At 50.5% G+C, this 17396-nt stretch overlaps 1 protein-coding gene across 16 annotated transcripts in view; it reads right to left on the reverse strand.

Annotated features, from left to right (window-relative positions):
• The window catches only part of DLGAP2 (DLG associated protein 2), a 699343-nt gene that overhangs the window by 10336 nt on the left and 671611 nt on the right, over positions 1-17396 (reverse strand). For all 16 annotated transcript variants that reach the window (XM_072812931.1, XM_072812943.1, XM_072812932.1 and 13 more), the window contains 3 exons: positions 15141-15226; positions 13200-13609; positions 4323-4414 (listed from right to left, as the gene is read on the reverse strand). In XM_072812931.1, coding sequence (XP_072669032.1) covers positions 4323-4414; positions 13200-13609; positions 15141-15226 — 588 coding nt within the window. The remainder of the gene's footprint in view (positions 1-4322; positions 4415-13199; positions 13610-15140; positions 15227-17396) is intronic.

The raw sequence follows: 17396 nt of genomic DNA on the forward strand, positions 1-17396 counted from the left end.
ACACAGAGAGAGACAGAGAGGCAGAGACACAGGCAGAGGGAGAAGCAGGCTCCATGCACCGGGAGCCCGACGTGGGATTCGATCCCGGGTCTCCAGGATCGCGCCCTGGGCCAAAGGCAGGCGCCAAACCGCTGCGCCACCCAGGGATCCCCCAGTACCAGTTTATACAAGCATTTGCTGACATACTTCACACCCATAAATATGAAAAGCCAACATGCTGCGTGAGCCCAACTCACACAGCGAGACTACTCTACATAAAACTCTAATAGTGGCCACACGTCACCGGACATTCCCCCAAGCCCACAGAATGCACGACACCAAGAGTGACCCTGGTGTAAAGCATGGACTCCTGGTGACCACGACGCGTCCACAAAGGTTCGTTGATTCTAAGTAAAGCACCTTCTGCTGGGGATGCTCATAGTGCTCTGGGGGCGGGGGGCAGAGGCAACGGGAAATCTCGCTATCATCTCGGTTGCGCTGGGAACTAAACTGCTCTAAAACAATAAAACCTATTAAAGAAGATCCATGTAGTATATTCACTCATTTCGTTTTGAAAATGCTTTCATAGCCTTGAGGACGGTGTGAATATCAGTTTCCCAGCGCTGGGCAGTTCCTGAAGCAGTGGGGCAGCTGTGCTCTCTGCCTCCCTGGGCGATCGTTCTGCAGACCGGTGGCCGGACAGGCACACGTGTCTGGTGGCGGTGGCGAGGTTCTGTTTCTGTTTGCTCTCTGACAGATCTTGGCGCTAATTCCAATGGCCAGGGACACTCTACAAATGCACCGTGTGTTTACTTTGCTCCCACGCAGAGTCAAAGGTACACAAGGAATTCATGGACAAGTCCCTGCACGCACAGGGGACACTGCTGGGCCACAAGCCGGCAGCTGGGTGTGTTCATAATTTCTGTGCATGGTCTGCATTTAAAGTTGGGTAGCTTTCCAAGATTGGAGGCACCTGTCCAGCCCTTTCCCACACCACCTGAGGCTGGCAAGCAACCGCGGCCCAGCGGCGCCTCCGTGCCCTAGGCAGGAGTCACCCTCTACCCACCTGGAGGCACATGGCGCTGAGACCCCTGGGTTAAGTGTAAAATGTGCAATTTTCAGCTTACTGGTAGGTTATTCACAGTAGGCACAATGTCCTCTACCTGGGTCTTGGTCCCTCGGGGCGGCTGGAGGGGACCCCACAGAGGGCGGCTTGCGGACAAATGTGTGCTACTCTGCTGGAGGCTGGGCGCCCCGGATCAGGTCCCAGTGTGGATTTGATCTGCGGAGATCCTTGTCCAGGTGGCCGATTTCTGGCTGTGTCCTCACATGGAGGGAGGGGCTGTGGGTGCTGTGGAGTCTCTTTCATAAAGACACTGACCCCATTTGTGGTGGCTGCACCCCAAGGCCTCATCACCACCCAAAGTCAGCACCTCCTAATGCCATCGCACTGGGGGGCAGTGTCTCACACGTGAATTTGGGGGGCACGTTCAGTCCATAGCACATCAGACTGATGGCATTTGTCCCAATCTTGCTGTGTGGACCGGCAGGCAGCCTGTGCAGGTGAGGGCGGGAGGGAGGAGAGCTGCTGCCCCCGCTGCCGCGTCCAGCTGGCTCGTCCGTGGAAGCCCGGGGGGGCATCGGCATCCACAGGGTGACTGGCAGTGGGCTTGCGGGTCCAGCTGGGCTTCCGGGAACAGGTGCTCGCTGGGCCAGGCCGCCCTACCCTGCAGGCAGCACGGTCCACCGGGCGCGGGCTCTTCCCCTCCTGTGAGCCTGAGCTCAGCCCCGGCTTGTGAAGAAAACCAGGACAAACCTGTTGCCGCAGGGCCACGGTCTGGCCGGGACAGAGCAAGACCCAGGACGCACCCCGCGGCCTTCGGGGAGGCGGTGGGCTCCAGGAGGCTTCTCCCATGGAGTCTCTAAGGGCTTGTTGTGTTCCTGTCTCCTGGAAGACGTCCCAGACACAACGAACCTTCTTTCTTGCCGTGGGTTTGGTGGGGAGATGCCTGAATGTGGCTGAAGGAAGCAGCGGGGGGCGCCCTGCGATCTCCGGGGTCAGGGTGCCGGGCTCTGGTCATGTCTTCAAAGAGAAGAGCTAAAGAAGCTTTCCTGGTGAGCTGCAGCCTCCACGGACAGGAGCCTTCACCTGCCTGGGGTGGCTGGGCACAGCCAGGATCTGCCTCCGTGCACGCCCTCTACTCTCTTCTGGGGGAGCTGCTTGCCTCTGTGTCCACTGGACATTCGGGGGTCATGAAATGTTCATCAGCCTGTTTCTAGATGTCAGCAGTGTGCTCGCCTTCCTCCTCCTCCAGCAAAGCAACACGGTGCTCTTTCCCCATGAGAGTCACGTCACCGAGAGTTCACGCGGCTCGCTTCCCGCCATCAGAGGTCCCCGTGACACGGATTCTGGGGCTCCCATGTTCTGGGCCATCGTCCTCAGAAGGGTTGGGAAGCCTGGCCCGGGGCACGCACAGGGTCACGGAGGTCTGAAGGGGACTCTGGGGGGGATGCTGCAAGGCTGGTCAGGGAGCCCCTGGATGCCTACGGCTCGAGGGCAGGTCTTCTTGGCCTTGTCTGCATCCTCATAATGCGATGAATCACCCCTACATCCTTGCCTTGAAGAATCTCTGCTTCGTTCAATCCATTCTAAACATCGGGGAGGGGCTCTGGCTTATTTTCTGGGGTCCTTCCTTTGATTGAAAACTAGCTGGTCCCCTAAATCTCCTCTGGCAGCTAGTAATGCTGCTTGGGACCTTGGACAAAGCCACCCGCCTATGCTCCAGCACCTCTGTCGGCCTGGCCTACCTCAGACACCCACCCTCTCTAGCAACAAATGCTGCAGACTTGGTTTTTTTTTTTTTTTTTTTGCTTGTTTATTTGTTTTTTGGTCAAATCCTCGGTAGAAGCCAAGAGAAAATGAAGCAGCCACAACACGTATTTCAAAACTCAAAAAGGATTTTTTAAAGATTAGCATAAAATGCAATCTGACATGTGTAAGAAGCATCAAAAATATTAGGAGGGGTGATTTAAAATCTACTATTAGCTGCTTCTGGCACAGGGGACAGGGACATTTTATAAGCTTGCAGAATGTTTTACATGTCTTTACTGCATGTCGGGTGCTTTAGGTAATGAGTTCCTGAAGACAGTAACTACCTGTGCTTACCCGACTCAGTGTAGCTCGGTACAGAGGTACGTAAAGGCCTAAATCCATTCCCTCAAAGACAGTGATCGAACAGACACAGAGGAGGCGGCAGGGACGTGCTCGCTGAACACGGCGAGCGGGTGCTCCGCAGCCGCATGTTCCTTCCAAGGGACGCCAAACCTTCCTGTTCCCCTTTCCTAAATGTTGCTTATGACTTCATGTCACAGCAGACACAGGGGTCACTTTATACACTTTGTGATGAAATTCAATGGGGTTAACTGGAAAATATTAGAGAAAACGTACTTTTTAACAATCCTAATTAAAAGGGATGAATTGGCAGCTCTCATGGGCTTTGCTCCCTTTGATGTGTAAGAACATTCTGTAAATTCACGTCTCCTTGCAAATTAAAACAGCAAAACAAGACAAAGTGAAATCACCAAGCGCCATCACTACCACGATGCACAGACCTACTTGTATTTTAATGAAATGTTTGCTCTGAAAGAAATCAATCTACCTACGAAATAGCCTATATAGGAATGTGAATACTGCTCAGTTATTTCTACAAATGACATTAAATTGATATTTTCTTTAAAGAAACATGTGTGTACGTGTGTGTGTGTGGGGGGGTCTCTTTCATGAAGACGCAGCAAGTACATATTCGTAAGCGTATCTTTTTTTTTTTTTTTTTTTTTTTTACGTAAGTGTATCTAAACATACACGTGGTTTTTCTTTTTCTTTTGACGTTCAGGACGATCAGAGCCAAGTTTAACGCCAACTGTGTTACCTATTCCTGGTATATGCATTTCACTCCTGGCAATGAAATATGAAGCCCTAATCATTCCACGATCCCTTCTGACTCTCTTTGCCACTGTGAATGTGCTGCTTTGGGCCATGTCATGTCGCGGTCTCCGTCGGTGACATCTGCCCCACGGCTCTTCCTGTCCTGCCTCCCTCCGGAGGCTCCCAGGCAGGTGGACACGCAGCCGGAGGTGCCCCAGGGCTTGGGGGGGCCATCTCCCGTGCCACCTGCTCCCTCTCCCCCAGCACTGCCTCGCCGTGGCCTCTTCACCACCCTGAAGCCCAACCCGGGCAGCACCTTGCCCTCGTCCCTGGTCCGCAAAATCCCAGGTAATGTTCTCAGACCCGAGCGGAGAGAGTGGACACAAGGGAACCGAGGTCCCCCCGAGGATTTGCTCACCATGTTCTGTTGGCACAGCCAGTAAAACTGCTGGAACTTCTGGGACATCAGAAGCTGCGCGCTCCCCACAGCACTCCTGATTTTACCAAGAACTGCAGACAAAACAAAACAAAAAACAGGTTTAAAACTGGGTCCATGGAAAACGAAAAGCAAGAGCGTCACACGAAAGGAGTAAAGTGCAAAAAGCATGAGTTACTCTCCCCCTTTCCTGAAGATGAAAACCTTGAATCTACTGTGCTGGGCACGTCCCCTGACTGAAGTCTGTTCCCGTCTGTCTCATGTTTGATTCTTTTTTTTTTTTTTTTTCATGTCTGATTCTTGAGGGAAATCCAAAGCTGTCCACGTAGTAGCAGCTGTTGGGCTACTGCTCGTCAGTGTTAAGACGAGTGGAGTCTGGAAGATGGTCTATACCGCAGGAGGCTTCTCCTTTTTGGGGCACTGAGGTGGGGAACTCACTGAGGTGAGTGCCCCAAACAGGAGATGCTGCTCAGATGAGCCAGACGATATGGCACAGGCAGGAATAAAAAAGACATTAAGTACTGCTTGCTTCTTATGGGCTCCATGAATGAAGAAGTTAACTCCTAATTTCTAGAAAACCACATTGATCTTGGCTACCTCCCTGGACGCTAGTGAGTAACCTGCTAGGGTGAGCACGCCTCTCCTGGGAGGGCAGGGGCTGCGCAGGGACAGGCCGCAGGTGCGTGGGACCCATCCGCTCCCACCCGCGGCTCCTGCGGCGGTGGCGGTCACCAGTCACCGCCATGGGCCCACTCGCCAGCCCATCCAGCACGGACGTCCACGGGGACGATGTCCTCCCATGCCTGGGAGCCCGCTGCCATGGGCGACAAGTCTCCACGTGACTTCTAAGTTGTAGGACTTTAATCCAACAGCACTTTTTTAAAAAAAATTTTTATTTATTTATGATAGTCACAGAGAGAGGGAGAGGCAGAGACATAGGCAGAGGGAGAAGCAGGCTCCATGCACCGGGAGCCCGACGTGGGATTCGATTCCGGGTCTCCAGGATCACGCCCTGGGCCAAAGGCAGGCGCCAAACCGCTGCGCCACCCAGGGATCCCCAACAGCACTTTGCAATACAAATCAGTAATACGGTTTTGTCAGCGGACAGGACTGCAGAAGCGTAGGGATGAGCATCTCTGCAAGCCAAGCCGTGTGCGTGGGGCCCAGGGGCTGCTGCTGTCCAGGCGCCTCCACGCCTGCCACCTGTCCCCGCTCTCGTGCCTGCCCGGCTGCCCGTGGCGCCATCGTGACTTGGGAAATAGAAGCTTTGGAAGGTCCCGGCTCGTGTGACTCTCAGGCGCCGCAGGGACCCCTCCTGCGCTGCGCCCTGAGCCCGTTCACCCCGCCTGCGGCCGGGCATGCCCCCCGCCGCCCAGAGCCACAGCAGCCGGGCCAGCAGGTCACCGAGGCCCTTGGCCGCCGGTCGCCGTCAGAGCGGAGGCAAGAAGCACCGCGCTCCTGTGCTCACGGGGCCACCCGTGTCGGACACGTCTGGACTCCGGGTTCATCTGAGGAGGGCGGACCAGAGCTCGTGTCCTGGTGGCTCGTCTGGAGGTCCGTCCTGTCCTGTCCTGGTCCCTCAGGAGTGCCCGGGGTTCCCGTGCTGGCCCACGGGGCGCACTCGGCCGAAGCCTGGGCTCTGCCCCCCCTCGACCGGCATGATCCCCAGACCCGAGTGATGTTACCAGGCGGCCTCCAAGCCCAGGACCCGTGAGGCTCACTCGCTGTGCCCAGGCTGCTGAGCCTTTGCCTCGGCCTTGCTCTGGAGGAGCCTCAGAGGCCACAGGGCCCACGGCCTCAGGATCCGAGGGACGAGATGCTAGGAAGCTGCAGGACCGGAGGCCCTGAAATAACCCGTGGGCACGCCCAAGCCACGTGGTGACCTACCGGGGCCTCCACAGGGCAGTGGGGCGAGCACAGCATCTGTTCCCTGAAAGGGGAGCATCTGGCATCATGTGCAACATGTTCGCAAAATGACTGTCTGCAGGACAGGACATTGGACTTAAATGCTTCTTAATTTAATTTCTTTTATTTTCTTGTCTATCAGGAACTCAGATTGCTATTCCCTGGGGTTTTATTATTAACATTTTCACACATACAGAAGATCTGAAAGAAAAGTGTCCACATCACTTAGAATCAGCAATTAACAGTTTGCCACGTGTGCTTGTTTAGTTGCCTGAACCATTTGAAAATAAGCTGTAGCCAGTCCGTCACCTGCCATTATCCCGTGCAGCCATCCAGTCCTTGTCATTCCTAAGGAGCAAATAATTCTCTCATGTATCTAATTCTGCACGGCTCTAGAATATTAAAAAGGACTTTAGCACATGTGACTTTTAATAAAAGTGAATATACATTGGATGACATTGTGGCATCCTTTCAGGCTTGAAAAAATATCTTCATGCATCTTGATACCCGGGCCTGGGTGTGTTCTGCAAATCCATTTCAAGAAGGGCTTTCCCCGCTGAAACCCACCTCTTGGATCTGATTTCCCAGAAGGGAGTGGTGGCCAGGACCCCAGGAGAAGGCTGTGCAGGGGGAGGGGAGGGCCTGGGGCTCAGGACTGAGTGTGCCCTGAGGACAGAGAGGGGGCAGGTGCTGGAACAGAGAGAGGGCAGGTGCAGGGATGGGGGGGGGGAACGGTGCAGGGATGGAGGGGGACAGGTGCAGGGATGGGGGGACAGGTGCAGGGATGGGGGTAGGTGCAGGGATGGGGGGTAGGTGCAGGGATGGAGGGGGCAGGTGCAGGGATGGAGGGGGCAGGCAGGTGCAGGGATGGAGGGGGTAGGTGCAGGGATGGAGGGTGCAGGTGCAGAGATAGAGAGGGGAAAGGTGTATGGATGGAGTGGAGGCAGGTGCAGGGATGGAGGTGGGAAAGGTGCAGGGATAGAGGGGGCAGGTGCAGGGATGGGGGGGCAGGCGCAGGGATGGGGTGGGCAGGTGCAGGGAGGATGGCGGTGGAGCACAGCCAGAGCATCTCCTCAGAGCGGGGAAGGCACTTTATCCTCCACTCACATGTTGATCCCCCAAATGGAACATGTTTCTCTAGCTCTGGTCTCACTGCTGCCCAGTGGAGGAATTATCTTTGTTTCGAAATGCTGAATTTCCACTGTAACCTGGGAGACCAATGGAAGACTTAAAGGGAGTTGGTCCGGTCGGGCCATCGCTGCAGGAATACACAGAAGGGACGGATAAATGTTCTCCTCTGCACTGACAATGTTTCCCTAAATGGGAATTAGAATTCAATCAGTTTTATGCAATTTGAAGTTTCGCCCCCTAATTTTCATATTCTTCTTAAAATGTAGTTCAACAGCCGTATTCTTATAAAGTACTTCGATTTAATCTTTGACACATCATGGGCAATACCCTGGTGTTGATTTAATATAGTGAAGAGTCGTTATAAAGGGTGTAAATTGATTATTGCTCGGGAGAGACAATGAACGTCGAAGAGCAGCTTGCTAAGGGGGGTCCGCAGCTCCAATGCAAGCACCGTCCCGTAATTGCCAAGATTTTGAAGTGGAAAGTTCAATTTATTCTTTTCCACTATACTTCCCTAATGTCATAGTTTAGACACTTTCTTTCAAGAGCTGCAGATAAGGGCTAATGCTCACCAGAATGCAAATTTACAAAGAACCTGATACAATGCTTGCCTTTGACGAACAAAGAAATTTGATTAACTCACTTGCTTTTTTATTTTTCACGCACCTTCTACAATTCCCAATTCTTTCTAAATTCTCTATGAAATGCATTTACACCATGGACGTTTACACCATTCTTTCAGAATCCGAAGTTGATTTTTGTGGAATTCACAGAGTCTGAAATGATCATTGAATATTTACTTCCTGTCTGATCTGTTGGTTCCTCTGCGGCTGACTCTGTGCAGCAAGCGTGGGAAGATCGCTGCTCCACCGACGACCCCCTTCACGGTCTCAGGCGTTACCATTCTCATGTTTATCGAGCACGTGTTTCTGTGTCTGCTCCCGTTTCACGTGGCCGTTTGTTGCGTGGCAGGGGTGGGCCACGCCCATAGGCACCTGCCCATCAGAAGGTGGGGGATGGCGGCTGTCCCCCGTGCCCTACGCTTGGCAGGTCCCCCATGTGCACGTGGCATCCGCTCTGCTCAGGGCGGTCTCCGTTATATTTGCTTCTTCACAGTTTGTCATCTTCTCTGCTGATGCGGGACATCCAGGCAAACTGCAAATACAGGGCAGCTTCTCTCCAGCCCATTGCCTCCCCGTCCCCCTGAGTTCAGGTTGCCCTGAGCCATCTGTGCCTCTTCCCTGCACCCGCTGCACAGTCTATGACCTGGGTGTCGCTCCCTCCAGAAGTCACGGCTGGGAGTGGTAAAGAGGGGCCCTCAGGTGAAGGAAGCACTAGAGACCCCGGTCCCCGCAGCCTCGGGGTCTGTGGTTCTACACATCCGACCAGGTGGGGTCAGGTTATTAGGTCCTTTGGGCACGAGAATCTGCCAACACCTGTCCAAAGACCTCACTGCCGAGTACCTTACATGGTTCATGTCTCTGTGGACCTACTGAAGGAAAACTTCGTGGCTTTGGGACCATTGCTTTTATCTCAGAAAAACGCCCTATTTGTTTTGTTTCACTTTATGCCATTTACCCATCGGGTTTAACATGACTAATAGAAAAATCCCCAAGTGTCAGTATAGCAATGGTTTATAATCCTTCCAGAATGGATCTTTCAATAACCCAACAATAGGAAGCCTGCATGAACAGGACTTAACTTAAACCAGTATTTATTGGGGCTCATGAGAGTTTTTATTAACCGTAGAAGGTTGAATGGGTCTAACTTCATTCAATCGGTTCAGTAAGCTGTGATTATAAAATTATAATTTTGGGAAGAAATTATTTTATGTGATGGAAATTTTAATATTCGGACCTCGGAGTTCTAGTTTAACAAGCCATTTAACTTAATCTTTAGTCTTTAAAGGTGCCATCACCAATAAACCTATATCTGTTCTTACAGTTAGTGCAAGAATCAGAGGTTATGTTACTTTTTAAAAATTATTAAGAAAACATTGAAACTTGATTAATATCGTGTTAGTTTTAATGCAAAGCATGCAGAAGGATATAATAAATGTTATGTCATTTCTGACCACAAAAAGATCAAGACATCCAGGCAACCTCAGGAAAGAAATCAATAAAATCAGAAAAAGTATCAATTGGATCCATTCTGTTTTCTGCAGCCAAGTCCTCCAGCAATGTGATCATATTAGTTACTAAATAGTACTGGGAAAGCCACCCACCAAACAATATCATTAGCTGGTATCTGCACAACCGGGAGGACACAGGATACTCCCAGCCCCTAAGTGAGGGCAACCAGAGGCCTGGGAAGATTTCAGGTGCTGTGCTTGTATGAGGGTGTGAGCAGGAGCATGAGCATCCTTGCTTACGAGGACTGTCCATGCTTCCACCCTCCCTTCCCTCCCATGTCTCCACTGCAGAGCACTTCAGGCCAGACACCATCGGGGGATAATAAATGCACCTGATACTATCACTGCATTCAAGGAGCTGAAGGTCTCCGATGACGGCGAGGGGCAGAGCTTTGGAGAGACACCGCGGCTGTCCCGTCCTCCGAGGAGCGCACGTCCCCAGGCATGGAGGTGCCGCAGCAAAGGGGCTCCTTCCCACAGGCAGGTAGACGCGCCGTCTGTGCCAAGTGAAGTCTCGAGACGGGGGCTCCTGTCGGTGGGCTTCTTTCCAACACCCTCCGCTCTCGACTCTTCTGCTGCTCAGCTGAGTCCAGCTCCCCAGGAGGCCCAGCACATGCCACCTTCTTACTACCTTCCCCGTGGAAAGCGTCTCACACCTGTGAGTTTCCAGAGCTCCATTCTGCATGTCTCCCACCATACGTGATGTGTTCTGCTTGCTATGAATAGTCCTGTCCTGGTCCCACTGCTCTCGGTCACTGCAATCCATGTCTGCACTGCTGGTCACTCCCCGCCAGCCTATGGTCTATGCGGCGGTGGCAGGCTGACGGCCCGTATCAGTAAATATCCGTTGAATGTTTACATTAATGCGAGAATCCAAGAAGAAGACCCCAAAGTTTAAAAAAAAGGTGTTTAGGGAATTGCTACTGACAGGCAGCAGGAGGTCACTTTCTGCTATAGCTGGCTGAAGAAGAACGTGCTCTCCAGACGTCTCACGTCAGGGCAACTGAAATCTAAATACTGTATTTCCTGAGGGGATGGAATCTTGGGGTTGATCTGGGTCACTGCAGGCCACCAGAGTGAGTTCCATACACGGTACCTTTACGCACCATCCCCAGAGCATTTCTGAGTGCCCCTGGGACAAGGCAGTCACCACCTAGCATGATGAGGCTTCAGCGCCAAAGCCTGAAGATCTTTGGTGTTTAGTCTGAAAAGCAGTTTGCCCCCTTCTCCCTCTTAGTGTCCAGTGGCTAAGTGACGATGACCTACGTCTACATTTTATCAGCTCCGGGATCCTCTCTGGAAACTAAACGGGTGTCCCCCCAGCTATGGGGGTCAGTGGAGCACACGGCCGAGCCTGGGACTCAACATTCCTAAAACAGCAGAAGAAGGTAGTCCACAAGACCACAGGTGGGAAGGAAGCCAGGCAGGGAGCGGGTTTCCAGTAATTTAGTAACTTCGGGCAGCACTGCTTTTGACAGGAGTTGGCCCTGACCTGGCCTCTCGACTCCATCCCGCACTGTGGGATCTGGGGCAAGATATTCACCTCCTTAGGCCTGGGTCTCCTTATCTTTAGGATGGCGACGTGCTCTCTGCGTACCACACCACGGTGAGCACTGAACGAGAGCAAAGAACTCATAAAATTTGGCACGGGATTTGAGCTCAGTACGCGCTGGCTTAGAGATCTCTTCTTCTAAAACAATATCCTTGGAAAATATGAAGGACATCCTACATACGGAAAACTGTGATCCTGCTCCGTGTCACCTTCCAAACACAGCAGCGGCTGGCGTCTCCAGCTGTTGCGCACACAAAGGGAGACCAGCACTTCTCGGATGTGTCCTCAATGGTGTGAACTCAAATGATGACAGGATCAAATTGATCGATGCCTTATGGAGCCAAGACCTGACATCTCCGAGCCTTCCTCCTACCTCCTCCTCGACCGTGTTCTCTGTGAAGCCACAGGAAAGGGGAGCACACCCCGAGTGCCCCCCAGCCCACCCCCCGCAGGTCTGCACCTGCCGACCCTGGGACACAGCCGGGGCTGACCGCCTAACCCTGATTTCGCATCACCTTAGGCAATTTAGTTTTTCTGTGTTTTGTCTTTGTGATAAAAGTTATAATCCCTGTGACCATTAAAACGATTTTGCCAGTCTGAAAAGCATACTGACAAGTGAGAAAACGCTGCAGGAAACGGGTGATTTTTAAATATCAGAACGGTGAGTCACCACCCCACTAAATGTACCCTAAACAGATAATAAATTTGGACAAATGCATGTGGACAGTCTGAGACACCCATCGGCCACAGCCCGCTGGGGAGCAGGTTCAAATTCTTCGCCACGGCAATGGCCCCTCCAAACCACTCAGGGTCTAATATCTACCCAGGTAAACAACGTGTGGAATTTGATGATTAAGAGAGAAATGTGGGGAAAGATAATTAGTAATTTAAAGGCAATCTCTCTCTTCATAGGTTAGCACCGTAAGTCCTAACAGCTAGAGAGCAACACACCAATTAGTTTCCTAATTTATGTATCCTGCAGCCTTTTACTCCGTAAGCTATGTAAAGCCCATGTAAACTCATCTCTGTGTTTCCATTTGTAGGATGACTGACACGTTGTTCTATCACAGCAGCCATCTCGACACATAATGTCAGGGCACAATTCCCAAGGATGTCACCTATCCTCTTGAAATGGATAATTTAGGGGCATCTTGGGGGCTCAGCGGTTGAGCGTCTGCCTTTGGCTCAGGGTGTGACCCCGGGGTCCCAGGATCGAGTCCCACATCGGGCTCCCTGCATGGAGCCTGCTTCTCCCTCTACCTGTGTCTCTGCCTCTCTCTGGGTCTCTCATGAATAAATAGATGAAATCTTAAAAAAAAAAAAAAGAAATGGAGAATTCATAGCAACCTAGCAAATATACAAAGGAATTCACAGAAAAAAAGAAAAAATACTTTAAAGGGAGCAAGATCTGTTAGGTCAAGACATTCAGAGCCAGACGCGCTGTAGCAGATCTGCCCTGTGGGCCCCAGGTTGGGGCGTCACAGGGATTCCCGCTCAGCATGGGGCCAGGAGGGCCGGAGCAATCTCTGCTCATCTCCAACCTCTCCCTGGCATAAAGCCAACTCAGGGGCACCTGGGTGGGTCCGTCAGGTAAGTCCAACTCTTGGTTTGGGCTCAGGTTGTGATCCCAGGGTCCTGGGATTGAGCCCCCTAGTGGGCTCCCTGCTCAGTGTGGAGTCTGCTTCTCCCTCTCCCTCTGCTCCTCCCCAGCTCACATAGGCCCTCTCTCGAATCAATAAATCAATCAAACTTTAAAAAAATAAAACCAACTCAATTCCTTGTACACATGGGACAGTAAAGGTTCTAGAAACCCGTGGAAACACTCCACGTCAAGTCACTGCCAGAATTCAGGAGAATGGGTACGTGGGGAGAGGTACAGGACCCACCGAGCCACAGTCAGCGCCTGTCAGGCTCATGAGCTAATAAACCCCCAAAGGATCCCTGTGGACGCTTTGGCAGTTGCTTTTCTGTTCACTTACTTATCTGTTTTCTGGGAGTTGAGTGGGATGCGGTGGGAAGCACGTTTGTTTTAATCAACCCAAGAATCAGAGGTGGCTTCTCCCACTCACACTGCCATTTGCCCGTTTGCTCTACTGACCCAGGACCCGTGTCATACGCCGAGGGGAGGCTGTGCTCTTACTTTCCTCTGAGAGGTCATTCTCCTCTGCCTCTCGCTCCATGTCCTTACACCAGCCTTCCATCCTCTTCGTCTCTGTGTGCAGCAGCTTCACAAACCACGAGCCATCCCTCCGGCACGGGGACATCCTGCCGGTTTCCGCTGTCTCCATGGACGGCTCCAGCCAGGGGTCTGCAGGGGGCAGGGTGGCAGTGTCCACGGGGGTCCTGTAGTCTTCTCTGTAACTGAAGAGCCCCTGGGTCCGAACAGTTCTTACTGCCCCGTACTGGGTGGGCGTGCTGGGCTCCGAGTGCCGCTGGAAGGAGGGACCAAACTGCAGCCCTTTGTCCTCGGTGCTCACGGGGAAGCCCTCCAGCTCCAGGTCTGCTTGCACGGCGGCTGTCACGCTGTTTGAACGCTTGAAACGTCCGTGTCTGCGGAGGAGAGACGGAAAAGGAATGGAACTTTCTGAGCTGACTTTGTGCAGCAAACCCTCCCCGAGCTCACACGCGATACTCCTGTGCTGCCCCAAACAAATAACTCAAGGGAAAGAGGAAACTTTTCATCTTTTTACTACAATTTTGGTGTTTCAGCCATGAAAGAACATTGGGTTTTGCAAATGATTAACCTCTGACATCTACCTAAGTCTCAAGGCCTAAAAAATGCCCACTTAACCTCAAGCGCATCGCAGGAGGCCATAGGGGTGACGTACTCCAGGAAACCCCTGCCTCGCACAGTTACTGCCCTTTACAAATACACTGCAAGTTCACAAAACTTCCCTGTGTTGCATCCAGGTAACAGGAAGGCTGTGTTGCTCCTTTTATGTAAATGGCTTCCGTACCCTACTGAGTTTCAGTGACACATTTCAGGGCATGAGTCTCTTCTCCTATTGGAATAACTTCATATCATCCCCATTAAGTCTCTTGTGCAAAATAAGGAATCCAAATTCCAGCTTTAGCAGGTGTTTTAAAAACATTTCCATCCCGTGTATTGGAAGGCCACCCGTTCCCACACAGTTACTGAAGTGATGGGCAGGAAAAGGCTTATAATTGGAGTCCGGATATCACTGGGTGAGAACTGTATGTGTGGGGTGGGGGCGGGGGCATCCAAATGAACCTGAAGTATACATTTTGGCTTCTCACCAACTGAACCCTCATCTGGCAACAGCTGTGTGTGCAGCTGGTTAATGAGTCTGCCACTTAGTGTCTTTGCTGGAGGCAAGGAAAGGGAGAAGAAGCTGGTGATGGCGACGGAGGCCAGCAAGCCCAGGTCCCCATGCAGAAGCCGTCTGCATCCTAAGTGGTCTACAGGGAACCTGGGAAGCCATTAGTTTCTGGTCTGAATTTCTCTGCAATCAAAATCTTTATTGGCTGGGTCCTAAAACCCTCCACGATGAGCTATGTCACCCGGGGCTTTGCCAACTAGACACTAACTGAAGTTGCAGATGTAACGGTGCTCTCATTAAAATTAGTTATTTATGAAATTTACAAGATATATCTTTTAAATATAAAATAATCACCCTGTCCTTGTGACAAAGGTAACATTACTGTAATAGGCACCCCTGTATGTTTTGGTTTGAAATCATGCTGTAGCTAAGGTTTTCACTTTCTTTCTTCTCTTTCATTCACTTTTAACATCATCAGGTAAGGAGACTCATCTGATTCACCCTCAAGCCCATCTGTTCCTCCTTTGGATGAAGAACTTTGGCTTTCAGGGCTGTCAGCAACTCTGCTTTCATAAGTGGTAAATTATGTTGGAAATAATTATTCCCCTGCTTCTTGCAAAAACAAGACGCAGGTGGATGTTAATTCATAATTGTACGATAAGTTGAAAAGTATAAATATATGACCCTGTTTCCACAAGACATGAATTATTGATGGTCAGCATGATCTAGATATTTGCAATCAGGTTCTAACGGATCGCTCCTGCTTGGGAACATTGTCTATTTTGAAGGGGCTGAGTTACCGCTTCTCGTCTTCCACTTGGATGCCAACAGAGTGGTATTCCCGCAAGCCTCGGCTCTCTGTGTCAGAATCTGTGGCTGTTTCCACCTAATGCAACACAGAACATCTTATTTTAGAACTGAGACACGGGATCTGGGCAAGGGGCTATTTGTGTGTGTGTGTGTGTGTGTGTGTGTGTGTTCATTAGCTGTAATTCATTATGCATTTAATTAATCCAGAGATGCACTTGACCCAGTAAAATCACAAAAAGAGGGAAATGCATTCATATTGGTGTAATTACATTGCTACTGTGTTCCATCAAAATTTACATAACTACTTGAACTCGGCATTGCACTCTGATCTCTTAAATGTATGCAAATAAAACTGCTTAGTTCAGCTAATGCAAAAAATAGTCTTTGTTGGATTGCATTATTATAGGACTTAAAAGCTCTTATCACACCCTACAGTGAAGGAAGTAAATATAGCACGAGCCAGATAGAGCTAACACAACAAATAAGCAATTTAGTAGAATTATACTGATGGCTGCAGCCCACGTACAGAAACACACAGAAAGGGAGTCCAGCGTTTACTGGGAACACTGAGGCAATCTCTCCTCCGTACTACACACAGGCGTCTTACACCTGCGAACGGGACTGCCCAGCAAGGCCCTGCCCGAACAGAACAGAAACTGTGTATTGGAATCCATCTCATGGGTCTATTTGCCAAAATGTCTCCCAAACCCACCAAGTGCTTTAGGACCCTTAGGAGGGTGGAGCCCACATGAGGGAACACTGGTACAGGTCATTTTCTAAAAAAAACAAAAAACAAAAAAAAAACCCAACAAAACAAAACAAAACAAAACAAAACAAAACAAAAAAACAAACTCTCAGCACACACACAAAAATCTGTGAAACCAAAGGTTAATTAATCATGAATATTGTCCTGGCTACTCCAATGTCCCTTTCTTTTTTTCCCCGGAAAATATTACCTACTGTATCAGTGGGCCTTTGACTCCAATCTGAAATGTCATAACTAAGTTGTAAAACACATCTTCTCTTAAAAATGTTAATGATTGCCACAAGGGTATGATTCAAAGCATTCAACAAATAATTATAGGATACTCTCTTCTGTGACTTACGAGAGACTGAGATTGTAATTTGCGGTTGCCCTGTGGCCAAGCTCATGCCACTGAGGCCGGACTCAATTTGCAGCAAAGAGAAATAATGCACCAGGCACTGTGCTGAGAGCCTAATAAGCATTACTGCATGTAGTGTCCACGATACCCCTGCTGTTATCTCCTGCCACACAAAACAGCTGAGGAATCCGAGAAGGTGAGTAACTTGTCCAGGGGTGCACAGCCCACTGGGGACAGAACGAGGATTTACACCTGAATCTGATGCACCGTGCTCTGTACTGAAGCCATTTGGCCAGGATAAGTAGAGCTGCGTGAAGATGCTGGTGACTTATTGAGCCTGGGAGCGTGGCCGGGCACACCCCCTTTCCGACTGGATTAATCCTGCACACGTGCAGAGATCACACCTCCTTGGTGTTCGTGGTTTGACATCTGGGAGAGGACACGGGGTGACCACAGGAAGAGGGACATTTTTGCTTCAAGATCCTAACCTTGCTGCTGTCTCTATAGGGGGTCATGGCTTTGACAGGCTTCACCCTCCTAGACACGAAGATTATTACTATTTTACACAAAAGGATTACAATAAAAATTAACACATTTAAAATGTGCCATGTCAGAGTGAGCAGAGCTGCCTTGTGTTTGAACTGCTTGCTATTCCATTTTGTGAACATAAACTGGTTTAGCCAGTTTTCGGGATGCCTGGGTGGCTCAGGGTTTGAACATCTGCCTTTGGCTCAGGGTGTGACCCTGGGGCCCCGGGATCAAGTACCCCATCAGGCTCCCTGCATGGAGTCTGCTTCTCCCTCTGCCTGTGTCTCTGCCTCTCTCTGTGTCTCTCATGAATAAATACATAACATCTTAAAAAAAAAAAACAGTCTTCAATGGAGGGATAATTTGGTTATTTCTACTTTTCTGCCACAATTAATGCTGCTGCTACAGATACACGTCTGTGCCTGTGTGCATGCACAGTTGGGAACATACTCAGAGTGTATGTGATTTCTGGGTCAGAGGTATTATTATGCTTTACAATTTTGGTATATGTTGTCGAATTTGACAGATATGTGTAATAGGGGAGATCAGTGCATACGTATACTGTTAGAAAGATTTTTGTAATGGAAAGAGCACTGGTTTTTATCATTGAAATGT

This window comes from Canis lupus, chromosome 36 (assembly GCF_048164855.1).
Source record: "Canis lupus baileyi chromosome 36, mCanLup2.hap1, whole genome shotgun sequence".
NCBI classification, from domain to species: Eukaryota; Metazoa; Chordata; class Mammalia; order Carnivora; family Canidae; genus Canis; species Canis lupus.